The 27,323-nt window shown below is 34.5% G+C and overlaps 2 protein-coding genes across 12 annotated transcripts in view; both read right to left on the bottom strand.

The window, feature by feature from the left end:
• Positions 1–27,323, bottom strand: part of LOC100862751 (glycogen synthase kinase-3 beta) — a 39,664-nt gene that overhangs the window by 9,243 nt on the left and 3,098 nt on the right. For 4 of the 11 annotated variants that reach the window (XM_004928227.3, XM_012692091.2, XM_038017110.1 and 1 more), the window contains exons 1-3: positions 6,359–6,611; positions 961–1,151; positions 165–248 (exon numbers count right to left, since the gene is read on the bottom strand). In XM_004928227.3, coding sequence (XP_004928284.2) covers positions 165–248; positions 961–1,151; positions 6,359–6,494 — 411 coding nt within the window. In that variant the 5' untranslated portion in view covers positions 6,495–6,611. Of the gene's footprint in view, positions 1–164; positions 249–960; positions 1,152–6,358; positions 6,612–14,457; positions 15,494–21,197; positions 21,620–27,323 lie in introns of those variants that run through there. The other 7 variants (XM_004928228.5, XM_012692092.4, XM_038017111.2 and 4 more) reach the window with 3 other exon arrangements.
• LOC134200606 (uncharacterized) lies at positions 25,112–26,763 on the bottom strand. Its single transcript, XM_062673787.1, has 2 exons — positions 25,221–26,763; positions 25,112–25,122 (listed from the first exon to the last, which is right to left on the bottom strand). Exons 1-2 carry the CDS (start codon positions 26,761–26,763, stop codon positions 25,112–25,114), a joined length of 1,554 nt encoding a protein of 517 aa, XP_062529771.1.

The raw sequence follows: 27,323 nt of genomic DNA on the forward strand, positions 1-27,323 counted from the left end.
ATAAACAGATCTCGCTTCTAAATGTTATATTGACAAGCAAGCTGTCTAGAAATTATACTCTAGTAAGATACACAGTAAATAAGATGTTGTTGCTCAAAGGAATAGGCTTAAATAAGCGCGAATCTCCTTACAATAATAATAATTCTTCGATAAACATATCTCACCTTTTCGCCACTGGAATAAAAGAAATACTTCAGTTTCACAATGTTGCAATGCTCCAGCCGTCGCATGATTTGAAGTTCTCGGTTCTGTAACATATTGAAAAAAATGTTTAAATTTGTTACATAATTTGGTTTATTTTTAGTGTAGTAATTTTAATATATGTTTTCTAAAGATTGTATCTAACAAATACATACATTTCAACATAAAATATATCATTGTCTATTGCTAAGTGTATGAGATATAATTATATTCGTCCCACATAGATACAGCCCACTGAGTTTCTCGCTAGATCTTCTCAGTGGGTCACGATTCCGAAGAGGTGGTACATTCAGAAAGGTACTGCCCTTGCTAGGGTTAGTGTTAGCAAATCGTCAGGCTGAGCCCTGTGAGTTCGCCTACGTGTTCGCTGAATCTATTATAACCTTGAAGCTACTAGTAGAGGTAGGCAAAAAAAGACGCACTTTGGCACATGTGCGGTTGTGCGCTTTCCAATTTTATGAAGTTGGGTATTTCTTGTCCATTTTTATCTTTAGTATTTAAGTTTTATTTTTCTATATTTATTATATCGTTAAACTTTTTAATGAGGATATAAAAAATGAATCATTTTTACAAAGTTTAAAATTATTCAGACGATGCGGGGATGCATGACAAAAACAAGATACAAATTCGTTATATGATACATGATATTAGTTAGATTATGTATTTGATCCTCGAAATAATTACATAAGATCTATAGGTATGCTAAAAGGAAATAAATTATTTGGGGAATTTATACAATTTTAGTGCGATTTATTTTACCTTAAACCTCTTGTCCTGGAGCACCTTCTTGATGGCAATGAGCTCGCCGGTGTCACATAGTTTGGCTTGATAGACGACGCCGAAGCTGCCGTTGCCGATCAATTTCATGTCAGCATAGCTCACTTCCTGAGGCCGGTCAGGGCCCTGCCCCGGCGTCGCTACCACAGTCGTCACCTTTGAGCCGTCCTTGCCTGTAATTATGGATAAAAGAGATATGTATACATTTATTTAAGAATCTACTGTACCTACTATTAAACTAAAAATAAAACAGTAATGTAAAAGAGGGTATATCTAAATCGTCGAAATATTTTAAGTGATTTATAATTTTTTTAATCTTATTGTGATTCATATTCATTCATTGTCATAACCACATTTCCAGTCTTTCAATATTTTAATAAGGGCACGGTGTGACCTCGAAAATTAGGAATAGTAAAGTGAGAATCTTTATAGAACACACGTAAAGTTGCTTATGAATTTTAAAGTAAAATAATACGCATTACCCGTAGATCGGAATTGTAATCAGCATATTAAATAACTGAAGAGTTATGTCGTATTCATTATTCTAGAGATGTTATCAGCGGTGCGTTTCATTCAAACACAATTCATGATTATGTACTTTTAGAGTGTTATTACGACAACATTATATTAATTATATGCAATGTATAACATATTTTTAATCCATATTAGGTTAATAAAACGTGAAAGTTAAAAGTAGACATGCTAACACAGCATTGTGAACGGCCTCTCTAATGCAATTGAGTGTTGACGCAAATTAATCGATTTCACTGTCCACGTTACATAAACTACACAATAGCTGGGATACTTGAAATTTAAAAATTTTTTTTTTTTATTGCATTGGTGGGTGGACGAGCTCACAGTCCACCTGGTGTTAAGTGGTTACTGGAGCCCATAGACACCTACAATGTAAGTACGCTACCCACCTTAAGATATAAGTTCTCGGGTCTCAGGTATAGTTACAACGGCTGCCCCACCCTTCAAACCGAAACGCATTACTGCTTCACGGCACAAATAGGCAGGGTTGGCGGTACCTACCCGTGCGGACTTACAAGAGGCCCTACCACAAGTAGTATATTATGTATCTACCGTTAGTGGTCATAAACTGTATTTAAACCGAAAATTTAAAGACCCAATCGTACATAGTATAGTATATAATAGTAGACAATAGTCTTTAGAATGATCTTTAACATTACTAACCTTATTCCAAATTAAGAAATTGGAAAATATCTCGTACAACTATAATAAGTTACTAATTTTTTTTTAAGTTAAAGTTAAGTTAGTTAATGTAACGTTATTCAGGGTAAGTAGAAGATTCACCGACGTAATCAAATTCCATAGAAGCAGCACGCGAACCCATTATGAATTTACAATTATAAAATAATACGTCAAACTTTACAATAATATAATGAAATTTTCAAAGTGAAGATCTCTATTATTCATCCTTCTTTACTGCTAATAAATATACGTTCTAAATCTAAATGATTCCGACACAGTCACTATCTCCGACAGCAAAAAAATAAAAATATTGAATAACATAATGTAATTCTTCAGTGCCCATTTCAGCTCCCGTAAATATTAAATGCAGGAGATAAACCTTGACCCAAAGTCTGTTTGGCAACTTTATTCTATTATATCCTAGAGCTATTGTGATTCAAATATTAGATTGTATCACTTAACAAAGGAAGAACGTTTAACTCGTTACGTTATTGAATTTTGTAAATAAAGGGTAGGTATTAAAGCAAGTCGAAATGCGAATATTTGCAATATATATAAGTACATATATATCTATATATTAATACGTGAAGCAAAAACTTTGTATCCCTTTTTACGAAAATTGCGCGGACGGAGGACTATGAAATTTTCCACACTTATACAGAATATAGAGAAGAAGTGCACAATGCTAATTTTTTTTTAAAAATAATCCATAAAAGATACATAAGAAAACATTACACACACTACATACCATGTATTTGACGCACACACGCATGCATACTATTTATTGTCAAACTTTTGTTCTTGACGTCTGTTGTCTAATTGAGAATAGATTAAATATTGTTTGTCTTTGTTAATATTTTTTATAGTGTAGTCTTGGCGAAATTTGTAATTATAGAAGTATAAAATACAATCATAATAGTGTACAAATTTACAGTTCCAATTAATTATAGTCGAATTTCGACTACTGCGGGACTTCTAGTTTTTATTATTTGTTACTCTTCTATGACAAAACAAAACGCAAGTTGTACGCAATAAAACTTTTACATGATAGCCTTTGGCATCGATCGAGATTGTTCATCTATATGCTATGTTTTAATTTGATCAATTAAACGATTGAAAACATTGAGACGAGTCGGCGAACAGGTATCATTTCAATGCTACCAAGACCTGAATAAAAAGGAATAAGACAAGGCAATCTTCATGACGAGGCAAAGCCTTTTGTAGAAAACTCGACAGTGGAATAGTGACAATTTTAAGCCAGCGTTTGACGGCTTTTGATGATTGTGATTTCACAATTGAATTGTTTTTTCCTACAAATTAAAACTGCCTACATAAATGTTTTATTTAACGTTTGGCATACAGTAGCTCCATAGAGTTGATTTGCGATGTTATCCAAATCTAAATACATATCTGCTATATGTGAACTTTGAGTAGACAAGAAGCACTCTTCAAACTGAATTAATGATGCGATTTAATTATACACGTTTTAGACATTTTTGAACGATGAAGTACATTTTATGAAAGGAATAACATAATAATATGTTGATAGGAGGTATTAAAGTCTCCACAGAGATTTTCCACATTCTGCCTATTTGTGCCGTCAAGCAACAACCAGTTTTCCATTGCTGACGATCGAAGACTTAATATATAACTCGTTTGATAGGTACGGTTCTTAAAAAACAGCGTACATTGACGAGAATAAAACAACACGCTAATTATTGTCTACACGAATGATAAACTTTGTGTAATAGCACGACATAGTAATGACACGTCAGTTTCTCTGTACTTCATTTGATTAATGTTTTACGAGTAGTCGCGTTAGTGCTACACTGTATTCAGGAATGCCTTCTAAGCATATCAATGGTAATGAACATAATCTAAGCTTAGCGCTAATCTCTCAGCTCACAGACTGCTGGACTTAGGCCTCCCCCAAACCTCGTCACAATGACCGGTTCTGCGCTGCTTGCATCCAGCGGATTCCCTCGACCTTCAACAGTCGTTAATCCATCTTTTGGGAAGCCTTCCAGTGCTAATTACTAAAATAAAGTAAATATAAAATAAATATGTCCTATCGGTCTAGAAATTTCCTTTTTTTTTAATTCACTAAGTCTGATGGGGATTTCGTCCGAAAAATAAATTCTTGTAAATTAATGTACAAAATGTATAGTAGAAACAATGTGCACAAAATTATGTTCACCCCATCGATCATAACTTATCGATCTTATGTACATTCTACCCCAGGCTTATGTGACGTGCCACACCCATGAAACTTCTATTGACGCTAGACAAGCGCACTCCACCCTTGTTTATTTGTTGTTGCAGTATATCTTTTTATTGCCTAGATTGGTAAATGAGCTTACACACCACCTAGTGACGCAAAATGTCTATTAGAACAACATGAACGCTGCCATCCACCTTGAGACGTGAGGACAAAGTCACAATTGTATTGTATAACGGCAATTTTATCTTTCAAACTGGAATAGATGACTGCTTTGAGGCAGTAATAGGCAGGCTGGTGTTGTCAATGCCCTGCTTGCTACCAGTAATTACGGAAATTAATACATATATATTTTTTGCGTATTTGATTTGAATACATTGTTATTCCTTCATCGCGGAAGTCTTTTGTAGATGTATTTTTAAGTATGCATTTCCTTTTGATAAAATAGATATCTGACTACGGGATTTGAAGATCGACATGGTCGCATAGCTTGACACGTGTACACCGATCATATTATATTTTACACCACGACTTTAAGGTAGTAAAGTAGTAAAAGTAAATAACGTAGATGGTCGCTTCTTTGTCGGGAGATTTAATATTGAAAATAGCTAAAATTTCGTACGGATGGGTATCCATGTGAGTTCACAATACGCCTTAACCCCAGTAAATGTGATCGTAATATGCTGGTTATAAGGTTCCGAACACGTATAGGACCCCCACCGAAAGAGATGCATCGGTATACTCTACAAGGCTATGTTTTAGCTAATTAGCTTAATGTGAGTACTGTGGACTGTTAATTTAACTACAAAGTTGCTAAATTGATTGCAATCACACGTTCGAGGGTGGGCGGCAGCTATCACAGTGTGGTAACTCTGATCTCTCATAAACAACGTTAGTGAGCACTAAGCGTATGACCATTTTGTATATTTTTTTGAATGCACATAGAAATTATACAGAAAGAACATAAGTTTTTGTAGATAGGTGACCTTAATCCATTTATGACTTTTGTTCCAGCAAACGATAAGAGCGACAAACATATAAAGGACGGGAAGTTTTACAACATCAGTAACATATACTATATTACTCACAACAAAAGGGAAAAGCAAAATATGTGACAGCGATTGTGAGAAATATTTGGTACTTGTTCGTCTATTGTTTTTAAAGTATAATAATAACATGATAAGTATTTAGTTTAATAATAATTAAAGGAGCACAAAATTTAAACATCTTTGAAAAACATTAAGAGACTACAAAACAGCAATAATATGCACGGTGTTTTGCAGTCTTTTTATTTTTCCTGGAGCGTTGTTTTCAGTGTTTTCACCAACAAAGCCAGTAAATTCATAAAAATTCTACTTCAAATTATTTATTAACGTGAAACCCAAAACTTATTGGCTGAAACCCAATCCCAACGCCACCACAAGAGGTTTAAGAGGTTACTGTCACCGTCGGCCATAGTGATGTCGATGCCCACCTAAAGATAATAAATAACCATTTAAACTTTTGAAAACATTGATATCTCAATTGATTTTGTACAACAACTATTCTAGACTCCAAAAAATAATGTACCATTTCTACGCAGCAGGTTTCATGAATGCATGGTTATTGAAATTTATAGAAGTAATTAAATTATATGTATTTAATAATGTTAAGAATATTGGTAGATGCTTAATCTATCTCTATATATAAAAATGAATTGCTGTTCGTTAGTCTCGCTAAAACTCGAGAACGGCTGGACCGATTTGGCTAATTTTGGTCTTGAATTATTCGTGGAAGTCCAGGGAAGGTTTAAAAGGTGAAAAAATATAAAAAAGCTCGGAATTATATAAAAACAAACAATTTTGTTTTTCCTTTGATGTGTCCCCTTGATGTGTCTTTTATTGAGGCACTACGAAGTCTGCCGGATCAGCTAGTTTAATAATAATTTAACACAAATCATTAACTCACTTATGCTCCGACGGAGTTTCTTACAGAATGTCGATAGGCGATCACGAGCACGGCTTAATTGGCCACTTTTCTCGGTGTCAAGTAAACGGAGGAGGGCCGGCTCCGAGCGTACACAAATATCTCCGACGGGACGCATAGGTGCGGTGGAACCTTCCGAAACTGTTAAGTTTTCGAAGCATACCGGCCTTGCGGAACACTCCAGTTTGACGAGGAATCACACGCAAAGGCGCGTCGTATCAGACTGCCGGCCGACTGAGCGAAGTGACTGTTACTTCCCCGGCACCCCGCCTCGTTGAGGTCGTGCCCGTATAACAGCATAAATAGTCATATAGTGCTAATTCGAACCTCGCGACCTAGCACGTAGCAGCATTTAACTGGAATTATCCATGGTTTGGACATATAACTTTTGTAGTAAACAAACCGACAAAGAGTGACAACGTTTTGTCTTAATATCATGAACTTTTCAATTCTGTAGTCGGGACGGAAGTTCATAGCAAAAACCAAACTAAGAAAAATAAATTTGATAAAAAATGACGCTCAATTTCTATCAACTGGGTAAGAGATAAATTTAACGGATATCAATCATATCTCTAAAACTATAAAAAGTAAATTAGAATCCTCTACCTTATTTTAAGCAAGTATTTGATAATACGTTTATATTAATGGTTTTTATTTTCTCATTCATCACTTATGATGTTATATGGATTATAATTCCCATTTCTTTGTTCGTTGTTTTGATATCCCATTGTGTAGTGTATAACTAAATAATGAAATAAACCTATCTACTATTTTTTTGCTATTTGGGTATGGAGCACAAATAACATGTCGTAAGCTCTTAAGAAATGGACTTAAAATGGGCAAACCTTTTCATTCCGCCATTATACTTCTTCACAACAAATTTAATATAAGATAACTAACTACTCTTGTTAATTTTCAGTTTTCACGTAACAACTGCCTTCAAATTTCAAAATGGAATGCGTCAGTGTTAATACCTATTGGATTGATGGATGTTGTGAATTTCCGTATGGCGTATTCTCCGTTAAGCGGATGAAATAATCCTATTTTCTTCCTGGGAATAATAAACAGCTATACCTAGACATCGTCTTAAATCTTGAGTTGGTATTAGGTAGGTTAAGTAAGAATTTAATAAACAAACCAAGTTTGTAATATGTATAACCACTTGGTATTATATCCAAACTTGGTGTATTTGTATTACTACGAAACGGTAAAGATGTTAAACACTATCTTCCCTCATTAACAATGACTTATCCTTGGTGTACCCAAAATCGGCTAAAGAACAATATAAGATGACTCTGATAGTAAAGTCTATTCGCCTATTCAGCGCCTAAGTTAAGGGTAAGCGCGGCTCTGGTCTCCACTATTGCTATTTCTTTTCCTGTATTTTGTCTTAGCAGTTTCTTACATAACCCCCTAATTTCTAAGCCGCTAGTTTGTATCTTATCTACTGATGGAAAGGTACATTGTAAGCTCGCAAGGCTGGGTAGGACCATTCTTTTAAGCCATAAATCAATCATCATTTCCGGCCTTGAAGATAAGGGCACCCGTTTTACTAAATCGATCCAGTCTTCAATCTTTTACCTCTAAACAGGCAGTTGCACCCAGAAATAAGCACACTATGGTATGTATGGGCGTCGAAAACCACTTAATAACAAATTAATAATAAATTAGACGGCGGCTGGCCATGCCCCTGACATTACTATTGTCCACGAGTGATTGCAGTTATTTACCATTAGGTGGGCTAGATCCTAGTCAGCTGCTAACAAGCCCAAACGAATTAAAATATTCGTAGTTCAAGAGCTTATCTTTTCGTTTCTCTATCATCCAGTTTGGATCCTTTAAATCTTTTATGCATAAAATAAACCCCTATGGACTGTGATTCTGATACAAAAGTGCGATTTTCGTGGACTGCCCAGAGCTCTAGATCAAAATAAAGTTAAAGCAATTTTGTTAAAGTGCATTCTACTGTGTGCCTGAGCTAGATACTGCAACACCACAGTATACATGAAAACAGACCTATTATGTATATAGCAATGATTATTCGTAATGATATTTTCAAGGGCAAAACATGAAGAGATCGAAAAGATAACCTGAGCTGGTGTGGTAGGAGGATCCAAATTGCTGTTCAACGCAGCACTTAATAAAAATGATAAATCGAAAACAATCTTCAACTTGTAGTGAATGATTAAGGAAGATTGTGTACAACTGACTAAGCAATCGTATAACATTTTTAGTTTACTTTTTAATAAATTCTACCTAAATTAATCATCAGGATCCGTTTTTGGAATCGCTGACAAAAACTGGTTATATTATTTACAAGGATTTTTCTCCAATGAAACAAACATAGAACTTGACGATGTCTATGATTAACAGCATTGAATCTTATAATTAACTAGCGACCCGCCCTCGCTTCACTTCGGAAACATTACATTTTATTATTGAATAGTTGAGTCCCGCGAGTTACCTGCGGTTACTGTCGTATCGCGGGTGACGCCGCGGGGCGAAGCTAGTCTAAAAAAAGTAGCCTAAGTTAATCCTTATATCATCAGCTACCTGTTAGTGAAAGTCTCGTCAAAATCGGTCCAGCCGTTCCAGAGATTAGCCGGAACAAACAGACAGACAGACAGACAATCAGAAAATTGTAAAAAAATATATTTTGGTGTATGTACCGTATATACATATATTCATATGCATGTAATAAAAAGCGGTTATTTTTTATTACAAACAGACACTCGCAATTTTATTTACATGTGTATAGATTACTTATGGAGATGGTGAAAAATAGTTTTTTTGTAACTTTTACTTTAATTAAAAACAATAGCTATAAGAACAAAACTATGAATTTTGACTAGTTATTTTAAATATGTGTTTATTTAAATTTGATATGATATAATTATTTTAGCATTATGTTTAATATTAAATTAAGCATAGAATGCGCTGTGCAAGGTAGGATTACAATGTGTAAACTTTATGTGCACCATTATGGTTATTGTGGCATGCATAATAGGTATGTATACGATCAGTATTACACTTCATGCGTGCGTGTCTACCTTTTTATATCATGGGTGATAATTTAATCGTGACGTCATCGGAGCCGAAATAGTAATTTTCAACTTCAAACACTGGATAAACAAAATATGAACTTCTAGTGAAGAAATATACATTCCTGACTGATGAACTTTAAATGACACAAGTAATGTTTTTAATAATACATACATGTTTCATTATCAAATGTGAGGCCTATAAAATCAAAGGCAGCTAAACGCCATAATGTCGTAAAATGTATTAACAATGGCTCTATCTTGTTTAGTTAGTTGAACATGCTTTTGTGTTTTCATGTTATAAAAAATTCAGTTAAATCTCTAACAAATTCAGTTCAAAAAAGTTAAGTTTACTCTGTATTAAGTACTAATAAACGAAGTTTTATCATTTAAAATTCAGATTATTAGTGATATTCTCATTCTTTATAAATCTGCTTTAAAATAAAGAATATCGTAGCTATACGAACAAAGTTATTTCAGATTCTCAAACCGGGAGTGTTGCTAACACTGGCCCTAGCAAGAGCAGTACTTCGATGGATCGGGAGGATCCGTAATGACGTGTTTAGGGCCGATTTTTGTAGTTTACCTGAATATTTTACAGACTTGGATATAGCTGCCTTTGATTTTATAGGCCTCATGTTACTTTCTCATTTTATAGTATATTTAATTAGCCTATGACACGAAAAGAATTAGAACACGTGATTCTAATAGAATTATCGTTGTCATGGACTCTACCTAAGTAGTAGTACTTAATTGGTTTAAAACATTTTGTTGTCGGGTTCTTGACACGCGAATAGTTTTAGCACTTCCAACACTTAAATGTATTTCAATAAATAAGATGATGAAAAATAGGTATATTGAATAGGCTTAATGAAAACAAATGTGCACAATTTTTAGTTTGTTGCGAGAAAAATAATCTATGTTCTGTTATATAATGGCTGCGGTAATCGCCCACAACCGTGGTGGTCGACCGATCGTGAATCCAATGAGTTTAAAAATTATACTTTGCATTTATTAAGCTATTTAAAAACCGAATGAACCTATTTAAAAACGCATTACTGCCGTGAAGCAGTTGCAACTATACTGAGACCTTAGAACTCACATCTCAAGTGGGTGGCGACATTTACGTTGTAGATGTATATGGGCTCCAGTAACCACTTAATACAAGGTGGGCTGTGAGCTCGTCCAACCATCTAAGCAATAAAAAAATATAAAAAAATAACTCGATTCGGGATAGTACACATATAACAGTAATATTTATTTCACGTCATTATGCATATCTTCTTTGTTTCATGAAACCAACACCGCTTGTCGGTCCTTTGCGATTCGTGCACATGCTCTGCTGCCTTTGAATTCTACCACGGCTTTATTGTTGCAAGAGACTTGACGCAGCTAATAAAAGAACCGGTTCGACGACTATGACGCATCACACACTCCATAAAATGCGCTTTAGTGTTACTATGCAACCTTTACCACGAATTTTAATAAATAATAACCCATCATAGTGAAACGAACGTCGGTTTTGCTATAGTTATAGAATGTTTAGTGAAAGTGAAAGGCCGGTGAAACGAACGATGCGGCGATGGACGAAAAAAAAAAGCAATATACAATTTAGCGTATGTGCACGAAATCAGAATACAGCCACTACCGGACACATCTCATTCCTTGAGGTTTAAGAACGATCAGGGGAACTTAATGATGGTAGTATGTCTGGTTACTAACCAGAATATGGGAATTCGTCGAACTCATGGTAGTATTAATTGCGTCGTAGTAGCAATATCTTCAACTTTATCTACGATAATTTTTTGTATGAAGTTGAATCGTCCTTCACGAATCCCCCCCCCCCCCGCGTTTTGATAAATATAGGTACCTGACCCTCTTAACAACAGGAGTCTTGTATTATCTGTGGCCGCCAATATCCGTTTAACATCAGGTGAACTGGTGCTCATCTGCCCATCTCAGTTAAAAAGGTACATTTATATACATATAATAGAACTCGATAAATTTAGCGACAAGCAACGGCTTTTCGGAAGTACAATAACTTAATATATTCTATACTAAAAAACTATGAAAGACATTTGAAAAATAGGTACCTAAAAATAATAGAAGCATAGCAACTATTAGATAACCTTAAGGTTTATTAATTTTTCATCAAGTTTACGAAAACCCGTACGAATATTGCCGTAACGTTAGCTACACATGATAAACGGTTCACTAGAACGTTATTCTTAATTTTAACTCCGAATATCTGAAAGTTTTAATCAAGAATCACCTACTGATTCAAATTTGATCATCTTGGTTATCGTAGGTGATCATAAATTTTGACTGTGTTGTCATGTGATTGTAACGATTAATTACGAGTATGAGGTAATTTTAAGCCTGTTAATCTTGTGGATAAATAAAATTGCTGTATAATATTATCTGTATTGGGCACGTTTTGACATAATAGCCACAGATGATAAGTGCTTTGGCGAAAGCAGTATGCTGCTATAGATTAATACTGCGAGAACACAACCGCCTATCATCCGGTGAATCGTTTAGCCTACGCACAAGTGCTAATAACCATCTGAGGTAGGTAGGTAAGCCGAAGAGGGCTAGAACGAATAAATCGAATCCGTTGGACGCGAGTAACGCATGACCGGTCGTTCTGGCGAAACCTTAGAGAAGCTTTTGTCAATTAGTGGACGTTTTTCGGCGTTCAACGTTAATAATGATAGTAATATAACATGATATGAACACTCAACAGATAAGAAAAAAGATATTTTTTTTCAAATTAACTCAACGTTCGCGATCTATCACACATTTCGTAGATATTTTCAAGAAATGTAGTAAGTAGTAATATATGGTTTAAATCAATTTATAAAATTACTTTATTAAAGAAATAAATTTTCGTAACTTGAAGAAGTATTCATGTTAGTTCAGCAAATGAATTACTATTTTCTACTTATGCTATTTTATATGCATGTTACTCCTTTCTCGGGAATGGCTACTTTACATATTGTATTACTTAGTACTTTTTTTTTTTTTATTGCCCTTGTAGGCAGACAAGCATACGGCCCACCTGATGGTGAGTGGTTACCGTCACTCATGGACTTGAGCAATGCCAAGGGCAGAGCCAAGCCGCTGCCTACCGCTTAATACTCTCCATAAGCCTCGTTTGAAGAAGGACATGTCATAGCGCTCGGGAAACACCGTGGAGAGGAGCTCATTCCATAGCCGGATGGTGCGTGGCAAAAAAGATCTCTGGAAGCGCACTGTGGATGACCGCAGTGGCTCCAGGTAGTATGGATGAACTCTACTCCGGTGGCGGGCGGTGCGGTGGTAAAAACGAGATGCCGGTATCATCTCGAATAATTCCTTCCTCCTTTTTAATTACAATTTGCTTTGATAAGCATTTTCCTTTTAAACTTTAAAAATTGTAACATTCTGTACGGCTAACAGTAATATTAATGTAATAAAACCTATAGTCATTTATTAAAATTCATAAGCCCTTTTCGGTTAAGAAAAATACTTATTTTCCAGTTTCTCCTTATACGACAGTCGGGCTAAAACCAAGGCTAATATATGCATAGATGGGAGCTTGAATCTGTGGCTATTTATGAAACAGTAAGTATTGATTTTTCGTATTTTTCCCAGATGACACTAACAACAACACACTATTTTAACGGCATTCTTTTCTTGTTCTTATTTTTTTATCGCCTTTTAATTTTCGCCACGTACCTTCAGGAAATGTGATATCGTAATCCTAATATTACATAATCTGATGGTACGCGGCGAAATCCGAATCCATTCCAATATTTTTCCCAAGCGAAATAGCAGTAGAAAACGACTTGATTTTCGTTTATTTATACTTTGCATTGCTGACGTCCATAAGTGACTAGCCACTTATGAACATACGAGCCGGAGTTACTTTGGTCTACAGAACAATATCACCGCGCGCCTTAAAGTTCTGTTATTGTTTCCTTAAAAAAATTGTCATTGTAATAAAACAGTCCAAAAAAAACCACGAAAAATACTGACTACCTAATCCCAAGGAACACCGTGAAACAATGAAATAATAAATCGTACAAAACAGAAAAATATTAAAAAAAAATACAAATGGGATGATAAAGCATAGAGATATGAACTAAAATATTTAAAACAATTCTGGGCGTAATTCCAAAAGCACTGACGTATACTGACTACTGGTCATTGTCGCAATTTCACATCCGAAACAAGGAAACTCGCACAAAGTGACGCGTGCCTCTAAAGAACCGAAATAACGACAATGAAAGTTTCGAGAGCTAAAATAAAACTCTATGCTGATTACCTCGCATCTAAATTAATAAAAGGTATTTAATATCTTGTGTTGTTGAATGAAAACGAGAAGGACATAGGTTGATCTAAATTCGAAATATAATTCGATTAAAAAGATACATAAAAAAGTGTAACGTGGCCTAAACTAAGATTCTCATCAGTTATCTTATCATACTGCTTTATGAAATAACATATATACGTATTTTATAAATGTCGTAAAAAATTACCTTGTGGTTATCAAACGGCAACTAAATAATATCATAAACATTTTACGTATTTTAATGTACTTTAAGTTCTTCGTATCGAAGAACGATTTACACAACAAGCAATGAATTTTGATCAAATTCTATCGACTAATGCCTATCTATCTTATCTTTAATATTGAAAGTCCTCATCTCTATGTAATTTTTAAAAGGCAACAGTTGAATCAATTAGTAAGGAATAACGATGCCATTTTCTTGTGATTTGAATAAAATATAAGTTCGGTAATAAATACTTCTTAATACTAGGCAAAACAAATCACTTAAAGCTAGAATTTTTATCAGTCTTCAACGTCCACTAAATTTATGTATTGTTTCGATGTCACCTGGCTGATAAGGATCCACTTGAAATATTTCCTATCAGTTAGTACCAGACACAGTACATCACATTTAGGGCGTAACGCCAAATTTAAAATTATGAAGCTCAACAAAAACCGATTCACAAGTACAAAAATAAAAATGTGCACAAATGAGCGTAATTTACCTATATTTTTCAGATAAAATACAGGAAGGACATTTTTTATTCTAGTGTCCCTTTTATCCGGATCGGCATTCACTGTGTAAGTTCCCCGACGTCGCAGCATCGTTTATTTTACTTTTTTTCAGACAGTCACATATCACAAAGAAATAACATCCATATTCGTTGTTTTCACAAAAACAGATTGGTTCATAGAAGAACATCACCGATTTTATAATGAACTTCATAGCACATAACACATTTCTCTTGAATAATGTCCGTTGTCTGATAGATATGAATAAGATTGTTTTCGAATAACTCGCGAACCGGATAGCGGTTGCGAATCACAATGTACAGTGCTTGCTAACTGAGGAAGTGGGCTAACGAATCAATTGGTAATTTTGCAACATGTACAGACTTTTGTGACCGGGTCGCATAGCGAAAGGCAAGTTGAGAATCGAGAGTACGTTGCCACGGTTCTTCTGCGAATGACAGGGTGATGTGGTCACGCCGACCACGAGATAGTGAGATCGGTGACAGTCACTGATAACGTTAGCGATAAGTGAAACTGACTAACTTACAATGCTAACAAATACTAAACAAGAGATTCTAACTAAGCATTACATGTTTTATGTTTTTTTTAGAAAATCTATTTAATTTTATGTAATGATAGTTAACTCTTTCGGGATTAAAATAGTTAAAGCACAAAGAGATTTATTATAAAGTCACGTGTTCAAAGTCAAACTATACAGACAGTATGAAATAGTTATATTTTTCTTTCCATCAACACAGTAAATTCTCAGGAAATGTATTGAAAACATTGTTATTATTTAGATAATGACTTTTGTGGCAGGTAATAAAAATTTAAACGTCACCTATATAGTAACTAACGGCAGTCGTCGCTGGCTAAAATATAAAACGTCCGGTGCATTCGTATCTAGTCGATGCAAAAGTCTTCGAATCCCGCTGGCAGGTACTAACTTTTCTAATGAAATACGTACTTAACAAATGTTCACGATTGACTTCCACGGTGAAGGAAATAACATCTATACAATCTATATATATAAAAATGAATTGCTGTTCGTTAGTCTCGCTAAAACTCGAGAACGGCTGGACCGATTTGGCTAATTTTGGTCTTGAATTATTTGTAAATGTCCAAAGAAGGTTTAAAAGGTAGATAAATATGAAAATGCTTGGAATTAAATAGAAATAACAGTTTTGTTTTTCCTTTGATGTGTCCCCCGTCGGAGGGATTCCTTTTGTTTGTTTTAAGTTTATATTATACAAAAGTTTAGGTCTTTTATTTATCGATTGAGGCACTACGAAGTCTGCCGGGTCAGCTAGTCGTGAAATAAAAATCAAACCCGCAAAATTATTAAATTTGGGTAATTACTGGTGGTGGACGTCTTGTGTGTCCACACGGGTAGGCACCACCAGCATGCCTATTTTTACCGTGAAACTGTAATGCGTTTCGGGTTGAATGGTGGCGCAGCTGTTGTACTGTAAAAACTGAGACCTTAGAACTCATATCTCAAGATTGGTGGCAGCCTCCCTCTCCCGACTAGGCGCGTCGACACCTCCGCCACCGCCATTCGCCCAATCACGATGTTCGACCAGCCCATACCGTGGGCCCCGAAGGTCAAATACTTAGGCGTCACGCTCGACAGTAGGATGACATTCCGCCCCCATATTAAGACGGTACGCGACCGTGCCGCCTTCATTCTAGGACGTCTCTACCCGATGATATGCAGGCGAAATAAAATGTCCCTTAGAAACAAGGTGACACTCTACAAAACTTGCATACGCCCTGTCATGACCTATGCAAGTGTAGTGTTCGCTCACGCGGCCCGCACTTCACTTCGATAAAGCGGCACGACACGAGAACCCTGTCATCGTGACCGCCGGTAACTACATTCCCGATCCTGCGGACAGAATGGAAAGCAGTCGACGTCGCCCAAAACACGTCATCTCGGATCCTCCCGATCCACTAACGGTGCTTCTAGGTACTTCAAGCACCGGTCACCGTTCTCGTCGAACCCGTCACTTGCGACGAAGGGCTCGACGAGTAAATTAACTCTCAGACACAGCCCACTGAGTTTCTCGCCGGATCTTCTTAGTGGGTCGCGTTTCCGATCCGGTGGTAGATTCTGCGAAGCACGGCTCTTGCTAGGGTTCGTGTTAGCATCGTCGTCAGGTTTGAGCCCCGTGAGCTCACCTACTAGCCACGGTTACGCTGAAATAGCCTCTCAAGGCTATCAGCTTAGGTAGGAAAAAAAAAAAGTTTCAGCGTTTATGTTGTAGATGTCTATGGGCTCTGGTAACCACTTAACAACAGGTAAGCCGTGAGCTGGTCCACCCATCTAAGCAACAAAATTTAAAAAAAAAAACAACCATCTGATGAGCAGCGTGGAAAAAAGCCAATTTGGAAAAAAATATATACACAATGCTTCCAATCAATGAAATTAATCCAAATCAGTAAAATGACTTCAAAATTGCCTGGAAGAACTTGCATTGAATCAATCTCTTTTTTACCAGACCAAAGATATTTAAATATTTTTTACCTATTATTAATATACTTACTGTACTTCATCATTGAAATAATTCATAAGCATGTTAGACATTTGTATGGATCTGAGTTGCTGTATAGTGAAATCTTTCTTATGATGATTATATATTATATTCACCACGATTATATGGGGTGTTTTATCAAGAAGGCCTTGGATTCAAATTTTTTCAAATTTCTTACACCAGATTATGTAACATGATGCCGGAATATCATCTTCAGATTGGTGGATATATGGGCACCAACATGTTATTGCTCAATGCTGAATTTTATTGAGTTACAAAATAAGTCAAAATAATGCTCAACACTTGATAAAGCTCATGCCAGCAGTATCGTTCAACCATATTTTATAACATTTACGATGAGGGATAGATTATATAAAACAAAGTGCTTAATAGAATGTGTCAAATTCAGTTGCTTACAACTGTAATTGAAACATCACTATCAGGAGTAATGTTTCTGTTGCAAAAATCATATAGATATGCCACTAAATTTCTAAAATCTAGGAGAATACATACCTACTATATGTTCCCAAATGATTTCCACCATGACAGAGTAATATCTTGCAATAAAATTAAAACAAACATATATAACTTTACATTTGTCCAAGTTGGTGAGACTGACAAGATTTAAACCTCATGTCTCAGGGAGCATAGCAGTATTTACATAGTGATCTTAATCAGAGTGTAATACTTTTGGAATGAGAACTCATTGGCTATGTATATAAGAAGCAACCAAATTTGGTTCATTTACTGATGAACTGGAGTTTAAATTAATTTCAATTCTTTGTTATGAATTTGATTAGTGTTAGGTCTCAGATGTCATATTCAGTATTTTTTTCAGCTTTCATGACTTTTCTGATTTCAGACCTGATATTTCATAATCCACTATCTCTTGAAATTAAGATATATAGGTCTGAAATAGTATACCAACATGAAATTCTCTAATTCTCTAACCATTCTTAGCATGATCAGGTCACAATCAAAGTTCCTAAAGTGTACAGTAAACAAGCCACTATCTGGAAATTAATGTTATCTAAATAATTTTATGTATAATTTTGCTCTTAAGTTGAGTTTGATTTTTGCTTATTATATTTATTTAAGTACATAAAATTTGTGTCTCCACATTAAAAACCTATGAAATTTTTACAATTGCAATTAAACATTGGTAAGCTGTAAAATAACTTACTTTATATATCAAAATCCACCTGCAAAAAAAACTTAATGTTACATTTCACCTATGGTATTATTTTATTGCTTTAAAAATGTAAGACTAATCTTTAAAAAACTGTTTATGGCAATGATGTTACTGTATCAATATTTTTATACAGTTGTCAATTGGTAGAGATACTACTGCTAAATGTAATTTTTCACTAATTTGAATTTTTTCAGAACAGATTTAGAATGATTTTGTATAAAACTACTGTTTTATAGGCAGCATTAATATTCTTATTTATTTATTTATTGCTTAGATAGGGGACGAGCTCACAGCCCACCTGGTGTTTAGTGGTTACTGGAGCCCATAAACATCTACAGCGTAAGTGCCGCCACCCACCATCAGATATGGGCTCTAAGATCTCAGTATAGTTACATACAAATTTTTCACACATCTTTTGGGATGTAACGAGATAGCACATAATAAAGATAGGTAGATTTGGTATGTCCAAGAATAATAAGTTCTAAAAAAATAAGAACCTAAAAATTATATTTACCTATTTTTTCTGCATGCATGTAACACATCAAAAAAATTACATGGGGTGGATTCAAATTGCACCCTTTGTAATAATATGTAAGACAAACTATTAAGGTGAAGACTTTCAGGCACACACATGTAAGAAATATAATATATATCTCAACTATATCTATCTAAACATTCTAAACTATACATCTATATATCTAACCTATAGTCTAAATTATAGCAAATTCATTTCTTTTATTTATGACATTTATAAAGGTCATTTTAAGTGCCTTTAAAACACATTTTAATTTATGTTCTACAATATCACCTACCCTATTTTATCTGTGTAAAGGGTTATAAGTGATAAGTTTCATTGATAACATATTGTTATGAAATTCTGGTGAAAGTAACAATTTAAAAAAAAAACACTTTATTTTTTGTATCTACTTCAGTGGTCATAGATAGAATAGAAATTTAAAATAGAATTTTAATAAATTATTCGTTTTGCTGAAATAATATATAAATATCTTTAAGCTCTTAAATACCCATGGTTGCATGTAAGTCTCTTCTTTTTTATGCCATGATCGCCCCCAATTTGTGAATTCCATAAAAAATAGTATATTGTCTACTTAATAAAACTTGGGAATGAAACAATGCAATTGAATTGACTCATTTTAAAGTTTTTTACCAAGACAATAATTTCAATATAATGAGATCCCACTTATCATATCATTATTTAAATTGGTTCTGGATCTGTTTGGCTTTTTTATCTTATCCAACATAATGCCATAAAACTTAAATAAAGCAATACATTTTTGGTAATTTAAAACTAAATCTGTTTTAAAAACCTATTCACATATTCACCCTATACTCACAATTTTTTTTATTATTTAGAATGTTCATCGAAATTGCAATAAAGAAAATTTAACAAGATCTAAAACCTATACAGCATACAAGCTAACTACTGTACATGATTATTGTGTTAGGATATTTTCTTGTATTGTCCGATCAATCTAGAGTGATTCCTTTACCCAAAAATTTGCACCTTGTATTCATAAAATTGGTGGAATTTGTTTTTTTTTTCGCATCTCATAGATATATTTTTTTTTTACGTTTTACATTTCCAAAAATGGTTATAGTTCATTGAAATGGCTGGCTTGACTCACTTAAAATTTTAATTTTATAGATCAGATCAAGCATAATTCTAAGTGTAAAAGGACATGGGCCACTCTCCATACATTGCACGGCCCACTAAACGAAGTTCAAGGAGAGTCATGAAATTAAGTTTAAATAACAGACTATATATCCCTTTTTTTATAAACAAATTAAAATCAATATTGTTCATGGGGATACAGAGATATTAAAAAAATAGGATAAGATTTTTAGGTTACCTATATCATATGATTTGCTGTCAATACACTTATACTTTAACATCATCATCAGCTTAAATATTAGTTACTATACTTTATAACACAGACCTAATTCAATGAACGCCAAGACTTAATTTTATGCACAACAAAATATAATAAGCAGGTATATTGCAACGAAACACTTAATATCCACAATGTGCACGAGTGCGAAAATGACTGATCAAATGTAAAACGTCAATAAACATTAAACAAGAGTAAATTTGTTTTTGCTTATGATCAATAACTATTGATCAATGTAATGATTTATTCTATGGATTTAAAAGTATAAAAATAGATTTTTGTTTAGATATGTTTTATATTAGTTTTAAAATCCATTAATTGAATAAGTTAATATATTTTGCTAGTTTTTTGCAATATTAAGAAGATTTAATGAAGATTTTTTAAAGAAAGCCTTTTTAAGAAGATTTAATGTAGATTTTTTAAATTATAAATATATTTTACCTATGGTAACTCCTTCAATATTATTAATTTAGCTTAGACATGCTAATTTCTTTTTATTTATGATTTTAATTATCACACCATATAATAAGTATGTAAAAATGAAATGTTTTTGCTATAGATATTTCATTCGTGTCCTTGAGAGCACTATTAGCTGGGCCGAAAATGACCCATGTCCTTTATAAATTTCACTATAAAATAAGTATCTTGTTAATTACGTCATTTATAATTAATTGTAACCTATATGTGTAACACAAAAAAAAGAATGATCAAGATATATCTAATGGCATTATTTGTCAATGTGTCCATTCTTTAAATTAAGTAGTTTTGGGTAATTCAAAACCGGAAACAAATTTTAGTTATAAAATTTAAGACGCATTTCTTTAAAATCTGTAATTTGACGTAAAATAGCTGTCACACGCTAGGCTATGTGGCAGACACTTTAATCGTGAAGTTTGGCCATACTGTCCATTTTTAATCACTCTTACAGTGAAAATGAGGGCTGTATTGATTTATTGCAAGCTGAAATTCGTTATTTGAATTCTGCGAACATTATTTAGCGTTTTGCAGCCATATTTTAAATTGTCAATTTCGAAATACGTCACTGCCGTAAGAAGAAATCACGATGGCCGACAAAAGAATGGTTAGGTGATACTTACTGCTAATTTTTACGCCTCCGAGAGGTGGTTTTGGAGGTTGATTGTCGAAAGTCTTTCGAACGGATTTGCTGCCCTCGGCGAATGACGTGGTCCTAGGGCGTCCGCTCATTATTGAAATAGAATAAACCGCCTAAAAATCCGAACTTCATAGATATTTCACATTTCTCGTTACCACCCTTGCACTCGCACTGAACTCACTACGTTGTCAAATACGAATTCAATGAAGAAATATTTGAAACAATACCACTACTACGAGATTAAAAATCAAAATAAAATAGTTCCACTACAGAATTACAGTATCATTTTGATAATTTTTCAAAATTTACATTGAAAGTGTACTACAGATTTTAGTTTCATCGGGCTTGACTTGTACTCGCTCGTTCATTCGGCTAGATTCGGCATCCAGTCGGACTTTCGATCATTGAACGAACAAATATGACGTCACAAACTTGGGTTATATCGCCATCTACTGTATTACCTAACATTTGTTTGGTAATGTCGCTAAAACAACCTTTACACAGATAAAATGAAAAATGAATGTGGACGGTTCCTAGTTCACTTTTCTCACATATGTCACAAATATTAACAATAGTAATCTGATAAATTTACAATTATTTAGCAATTTATACTTATGAGCTTAAAATATATAAAATATAGAAATTATAATCCTCTTGAGTTGCTACAAAATATACAGTTTTCAAGAAAAAAAATTAATACGCATGCAACTTGGGGCACGTGAAGGAAGTGAAACTTCTTTTGGTTAACTTTATTTTTCTTCCTTATATTAATTTCTCTTGTATTAAGAAATTCTGTGTATACGAAAAACGACCTAGCTCGCTTTGTCTTTTCCCTCTCTCCACGGTCGAGGGGTTCATGAGACGCTCTGTCTATTTTCTCACTCTTCCTGCATTATATTTTTTCTCTCTAGCTGTAACGAATCTGTCACGAGTTAAAAGACAAGGCCCAAAAGTGGGCCAACTTCATGACAAAACTATTTGTACTTGAAAAACTATGCCTTATTTTTTCATGTTGCTTAGTTTATGTATCAACATTTCGTTAAGGTACGATTAGCGCGGTTTTAATAAATTCAGTTATTTTTAATGATATTGAATATTATCAATCACATTGAAATTTCAGTGATTAATAATTGGGAATTTAATTGTTTTTATGATCAAACAATCACTAATAGTCGTCGAACAAACGATAATTGATCAAAGTGAATTAATCTGAGCGATAAAAATAAAGATATCTAGTAAGAGAGGCCCACTTAACGGTGATCATTTGTATAATTAATTATAAATATAAGACGAACAAACAATTTTTATATTCGAACATTAACGAACAAACAAATAATTTAAAAAAAATATCCGAAAATCAAAAAAAGATGGGCCAAATTCAGTGAGCCCTAGATTAGGTACGGTATCTAGCATTTAATAAATGACAATACTTTGTCTTTTGGACCGTTCTTTTTCCTACCTAAGCTGATAGCCTTGAGAGGCTATATCAGCACAGTTGCCAGATGGGGGGGATTCCCTGCAAATTCGGGGGGGTTTTCGACCTGGGGGGGGGGGGGGGGGGAATTCGGGGGGGAAAATTCTTTGGGGGGACATTCGGGGGGAAAAAGTTAGTTGGGAGAAATTTCGGAGGTTTGTTGAGTATCAATTTGCAATTACTATTAGAATAATTATAGTCTACAATACTATTCACAAGTCAATATTATAAAGGACAAATTATGCAACCAAACAGCAATAGAAACTGCCGAAGCGGTTCTCAGGATTCGATTTTCACTGCCAAATAGATGCATAAATTTTGTTCCCACATCGGACATGTTAAAGATCTTTAACTTCGAAAACGAGTATGCTTTAAATAATAATAACGAAAATGAATATGATCGTGATAATTGTTTAGAGATGGTTGAAGTTATAGGGATAGCTTGATTAAAAAATAAAAGATTCCTTTTGGTTTTTTATTTCTTCTTTAAAATAAGTAAAAACTGTTTTGGGGGTTTTTGTCTTCAAAAAGCCTATTTTCAGGGGGTTTTCGAAAAAAGTTGGGGGGAAATTCACACGGTCATCTGGCAACACTGTATATCAGCGCCATTTGCACCAGTTTTATACATGTTTTAAACTAAAATATATAAATGTCAAAATGTCTACCTATGTAATTTTTGTTAACCAATATTGAAATGAAATATTTTTTTACTATGCGTATTCTACCGTTTATTTATTCCATCAAGAGTGCTTCAGGAACTAATTGAGATGGTACCCATATTATAATTTATCTTCGAACCACTCGCTATCGAACTAGAGTGTTGCCTAGTCTCTAGACTTTATTTTTAAGTTGAAAATCTCAGATGAACTCCCCATACAGCATTTCAACGCTTTAAGGTCTCTTTTTCAAATAAGCCTTAATGATTATAATTAATCGAAAGCAGTGATGTGGCTATGCCATTTATATTGAAACTCACTTATTACAAATCCCCATAAAAAGGATAAATTAGAAATCCTGAAAATGTTTTAAATCTGGAATCTTTTATTCGGTAGGTACGGTAGTAGTTGCACTGTTTGCAAAGGCACGTGTATAAAATGCGCTTTGCTTCATAATGTAGCCTGCGGGTACTGTACGTAAGAATAAGAAAATCCTCTACAGGTACTTTGTGATTATTAGGCCTTCTTTTTAAGGTTATATTTAAATTACAGATGTGAAGATGTTATGTGAAAACAGTGTGCTTAGTGCGAGTTTTTAACGTTCTCGATAGCGTAAAAGTTAGCTCATATTTGTATGGAATGGGATCGTTTGCGTACGTTTGCCACTCGGGGCGCTGTTCCAACTGCATACAAAATTGGGTTAACGTTTACGCTATCGAGAACGTTAAAAAACTCGCACTAAGCACTCTTTTTTTTTTTTTTTATTATTATTTATTATTAACATAGAAGTAGAAACACAAGCATAATGTGCATCTGTGCTTGAACTAGGTGATAAAACCTGTATCTCAAGCAGCAGTGCTCCTCGTACAAAGAATACAACAGCTTTACTTCACAGAAACAGAAAGTTAATAGACAAAAATACATTGAAATTCATGGTTTACATAAAAGTGACAAAATGTAAGCTTCAAAATATAAAAATTAACAAAAAAATAATATTGAAGTGAATGTATTAATGTACCCTCTGTGTGTAATGAGTCTGCGCATGAGTGAGTGTAAGAGGGTGTGTGTGGGTGAAGTCAAAAACATTAAAAGTTATTTAACAAATTTTCAGTGTCCTCATAGTTGAAATTAAGCAACCAATTGAATACAGAAGTTCTGCATTTCTTACTATTTAGGGGATATATATTAAGTTGTTTATTAATTTTATTATAAAGAGTGGGACCCAAGTAGCAAAAGAACCTATGGATAAATTGAGTTTTAAATCGGATGGTTCTACAGACATTATGATTACGTCGCCTCTGTACTAAATTAGGGTTGTAAAAACAAATGGAATGTTGTTTCAAGATTATTTTATAAATAAATAATTGCCGGATACTAAGCACTTCACACTTCTGATAAAGCTGATGTGTAGGGAACCTCTTAGGTTTAAAAGAGCAAACTTTAAGGATGGTCCTCTGAGCTTTCTCTAATGGAAGTAGATTAGTTTTGGGAGCTCCACCCCAAGAAGTAATGCAATAAGACAATATTGACTGACAAAGGGCCTGATAGATTTGTTTAAGTAATTTGAAATCCATAATATGCCGGATTTGCTTGAAAATATAAATAAGTTTCCTCGTGCGGTAGGTAACAAGGTTTATATGTTGTTTAAAATTCAAGTTGCTATCAATTATAATCCCCAAATATGTAACACTGCTTGAACGAGACAAGGGGGGGCAAGTGCATTGTGAGTTAATTTTGCAGTTGCCATGGTGTGCGGTTAGATTAAGACTAGCCGGAGGCTGAGTATTTTTACGCATAGTAAAAGTTACCAGTTTGGTTTTATCCGTGTTAAGTGTTAAATAATTGTAGCGAAGCCAACTGGTGACTATACAGAGACCTTCCTGGGCTTCCCTAAACACACTATCCCATGTTCCAGCAGAAAAGAGTAGAACAGTATCATCAGCATACGAAATAATTTTGCCACGAACAGAATTGAGCTCCAGGAGATCATTAATGTAAATCAAGAACAAAACAGGACCAAGTATACTACCCTGAGGAACGCCATAAGTTACAGGAATGTCTCTGCTGAAATAGTTATCAAATTTGACGCATTGGTAACGGTCAGTTAAATAATCATTAAAGAGTTTCAGTTGAACACCTCTAATCCCAATTTTTTCAAGTTTTTTTGTAAGAATAGGGATAGAAACTGTATCGAATGCCTTCGCCAAATCCAGGAATAAACCTAAGGTTTTGTTTCCCTTATCCAAGTTCTGGACTATATAGTCTACAAGTTCATAAACCGCATTGTCAGTAGATTTTCCAGTTCTAAAGCCAAACTGACTATTTGATAACAAGCTGTTAGATTCCAAATACCGTACAAGCCTAGTATTGATCAAGCGTTCTAAAAGTTTGGAGATCGAAGGAAAGATAGAAATCGGTCTATAGTTCTGGACCTTGTCTCTTTCACCCGATTTATGTATAGGGATAATGACTGCCTTCTTCAAACAACTCGGAAACGTCCCGTTACTCAGACAAAGGTTAAAAATATAAGTTAAGGGTGTGGCCAATAAGTGACAATGTTGCTTGAGCAAATCATTAGAGATATTATCCCAGCCAACAGAACATTTAGACTTTAAGCCGGCAATCATTCGAGATACTTCATTACTATCTGTGTTCAATAGTACAAATGAACCAAGCCCAGAGTTGCCAACCCTGTCAAGTACCAGGTCAACATTGCCACTGTTGTTGCAATCTATGCGGTCAGCTAAGCTTTTACCTACATTTACAAAATATTCATTAACACAATTCAAAGAATCCGCCACAGAAGCGGCTTGTATTAAATCATTAGCTCTGTAGTCAGACTTAGAAGTATAGGTAATTTTTTTCAAGGTATCCCAAAGTCGTTTATTGTTATTTTTTGCTCTCATAATTTCATTTCTCTCAAAGTTTCTCTTCAATCTCTTTAACAAATTATTACAGAAATTTCGGTACCTCTTGTAACTCAATTTCAGTATATGATTATCTGGGTCACATTTTGATTTCCTATGTAAACGGTCCCGAGTCCTCATACACCGTATAAGCCCTGGAGTTATCCAAGGCTTAATAACTTTCTTACGACGAGAGATTTTTGTAATAATCGAGTTAGATTTTATAGCGAATTGTAAAGATGCAATTAGGAGCTCTGTCGCAATATTGGCATCGTTAGTACCATAAATAGGTGTAAAATCAATACCTGCAATATCACTTTGGAGTCCGACATGGTCTATTGTGGTTTTTGTTAGTCTGGAACGTAGTGGACTTCTTCCGCGACACAAGCAGAGTATGACAGCTTGGTGGTCAGTCAAAGTGGAATTAGTAACTAATGTAAGAGCAGCTCTGATATGTATATGATCTATCCTGACCTCCTCGAGCTTCAGGTAACTAACTACCTTATGATTCATTCGTATTGGAAGTTCATACTGAACTATTATCCACCCGTATTTTAATACCATACCCGTTAATTCCCCGCCGTCTAGTTCCTATGTATGTTTTTAGAGGTGGCGCATCTTGCAAGTCTACCAAAGGCTACCTCCATGCTGCCTTTATTAACCTCAAAGCAATTAAACCTATATCTCAATGTAAAAGATCGGGATTATGCTCTTTAAACTGTTCCTATAGACTCTATTTCTTCTTATGCCGGCCACTGACATGCGCGCAAACATTCGTACAATGTGAAGGGCCGTCAAACATTCATTCGCAAACCTAGCGGCTGTGCAAATGGGTTCGCATTCTCAATTTGCGAACCCGTTTGCGCTTCCTCCTACACTTGTTTACGAATGTCTCACGAATTTCTCCTCCTTTTTAATTCGTCAATAGAACATTGAAGAGAAAAAGAGTTTTGAATTCTTTCCCAGACATCATTAACAGCCATGCTGTTTTTATGGGATTTCTTTTGATGAAGATACGCTACACAGTAGACGTCACGAACTATGAAAATGGCGATACGTCCGTTACCTTCGCA

Source organism: Bombyx mori, chromosome 18 (assembly GCF_030269925.1).
Source record: "Bombyx mori chromosome 18, ASM3026992v2".
Classification (NCBI taxonomy): domain Eukaryota; kingdom Metazoa; phylum Arthropoda; class Insecta; order Lepidoptera; family Bombycidae; genus Bombyx; species Bombyx mori.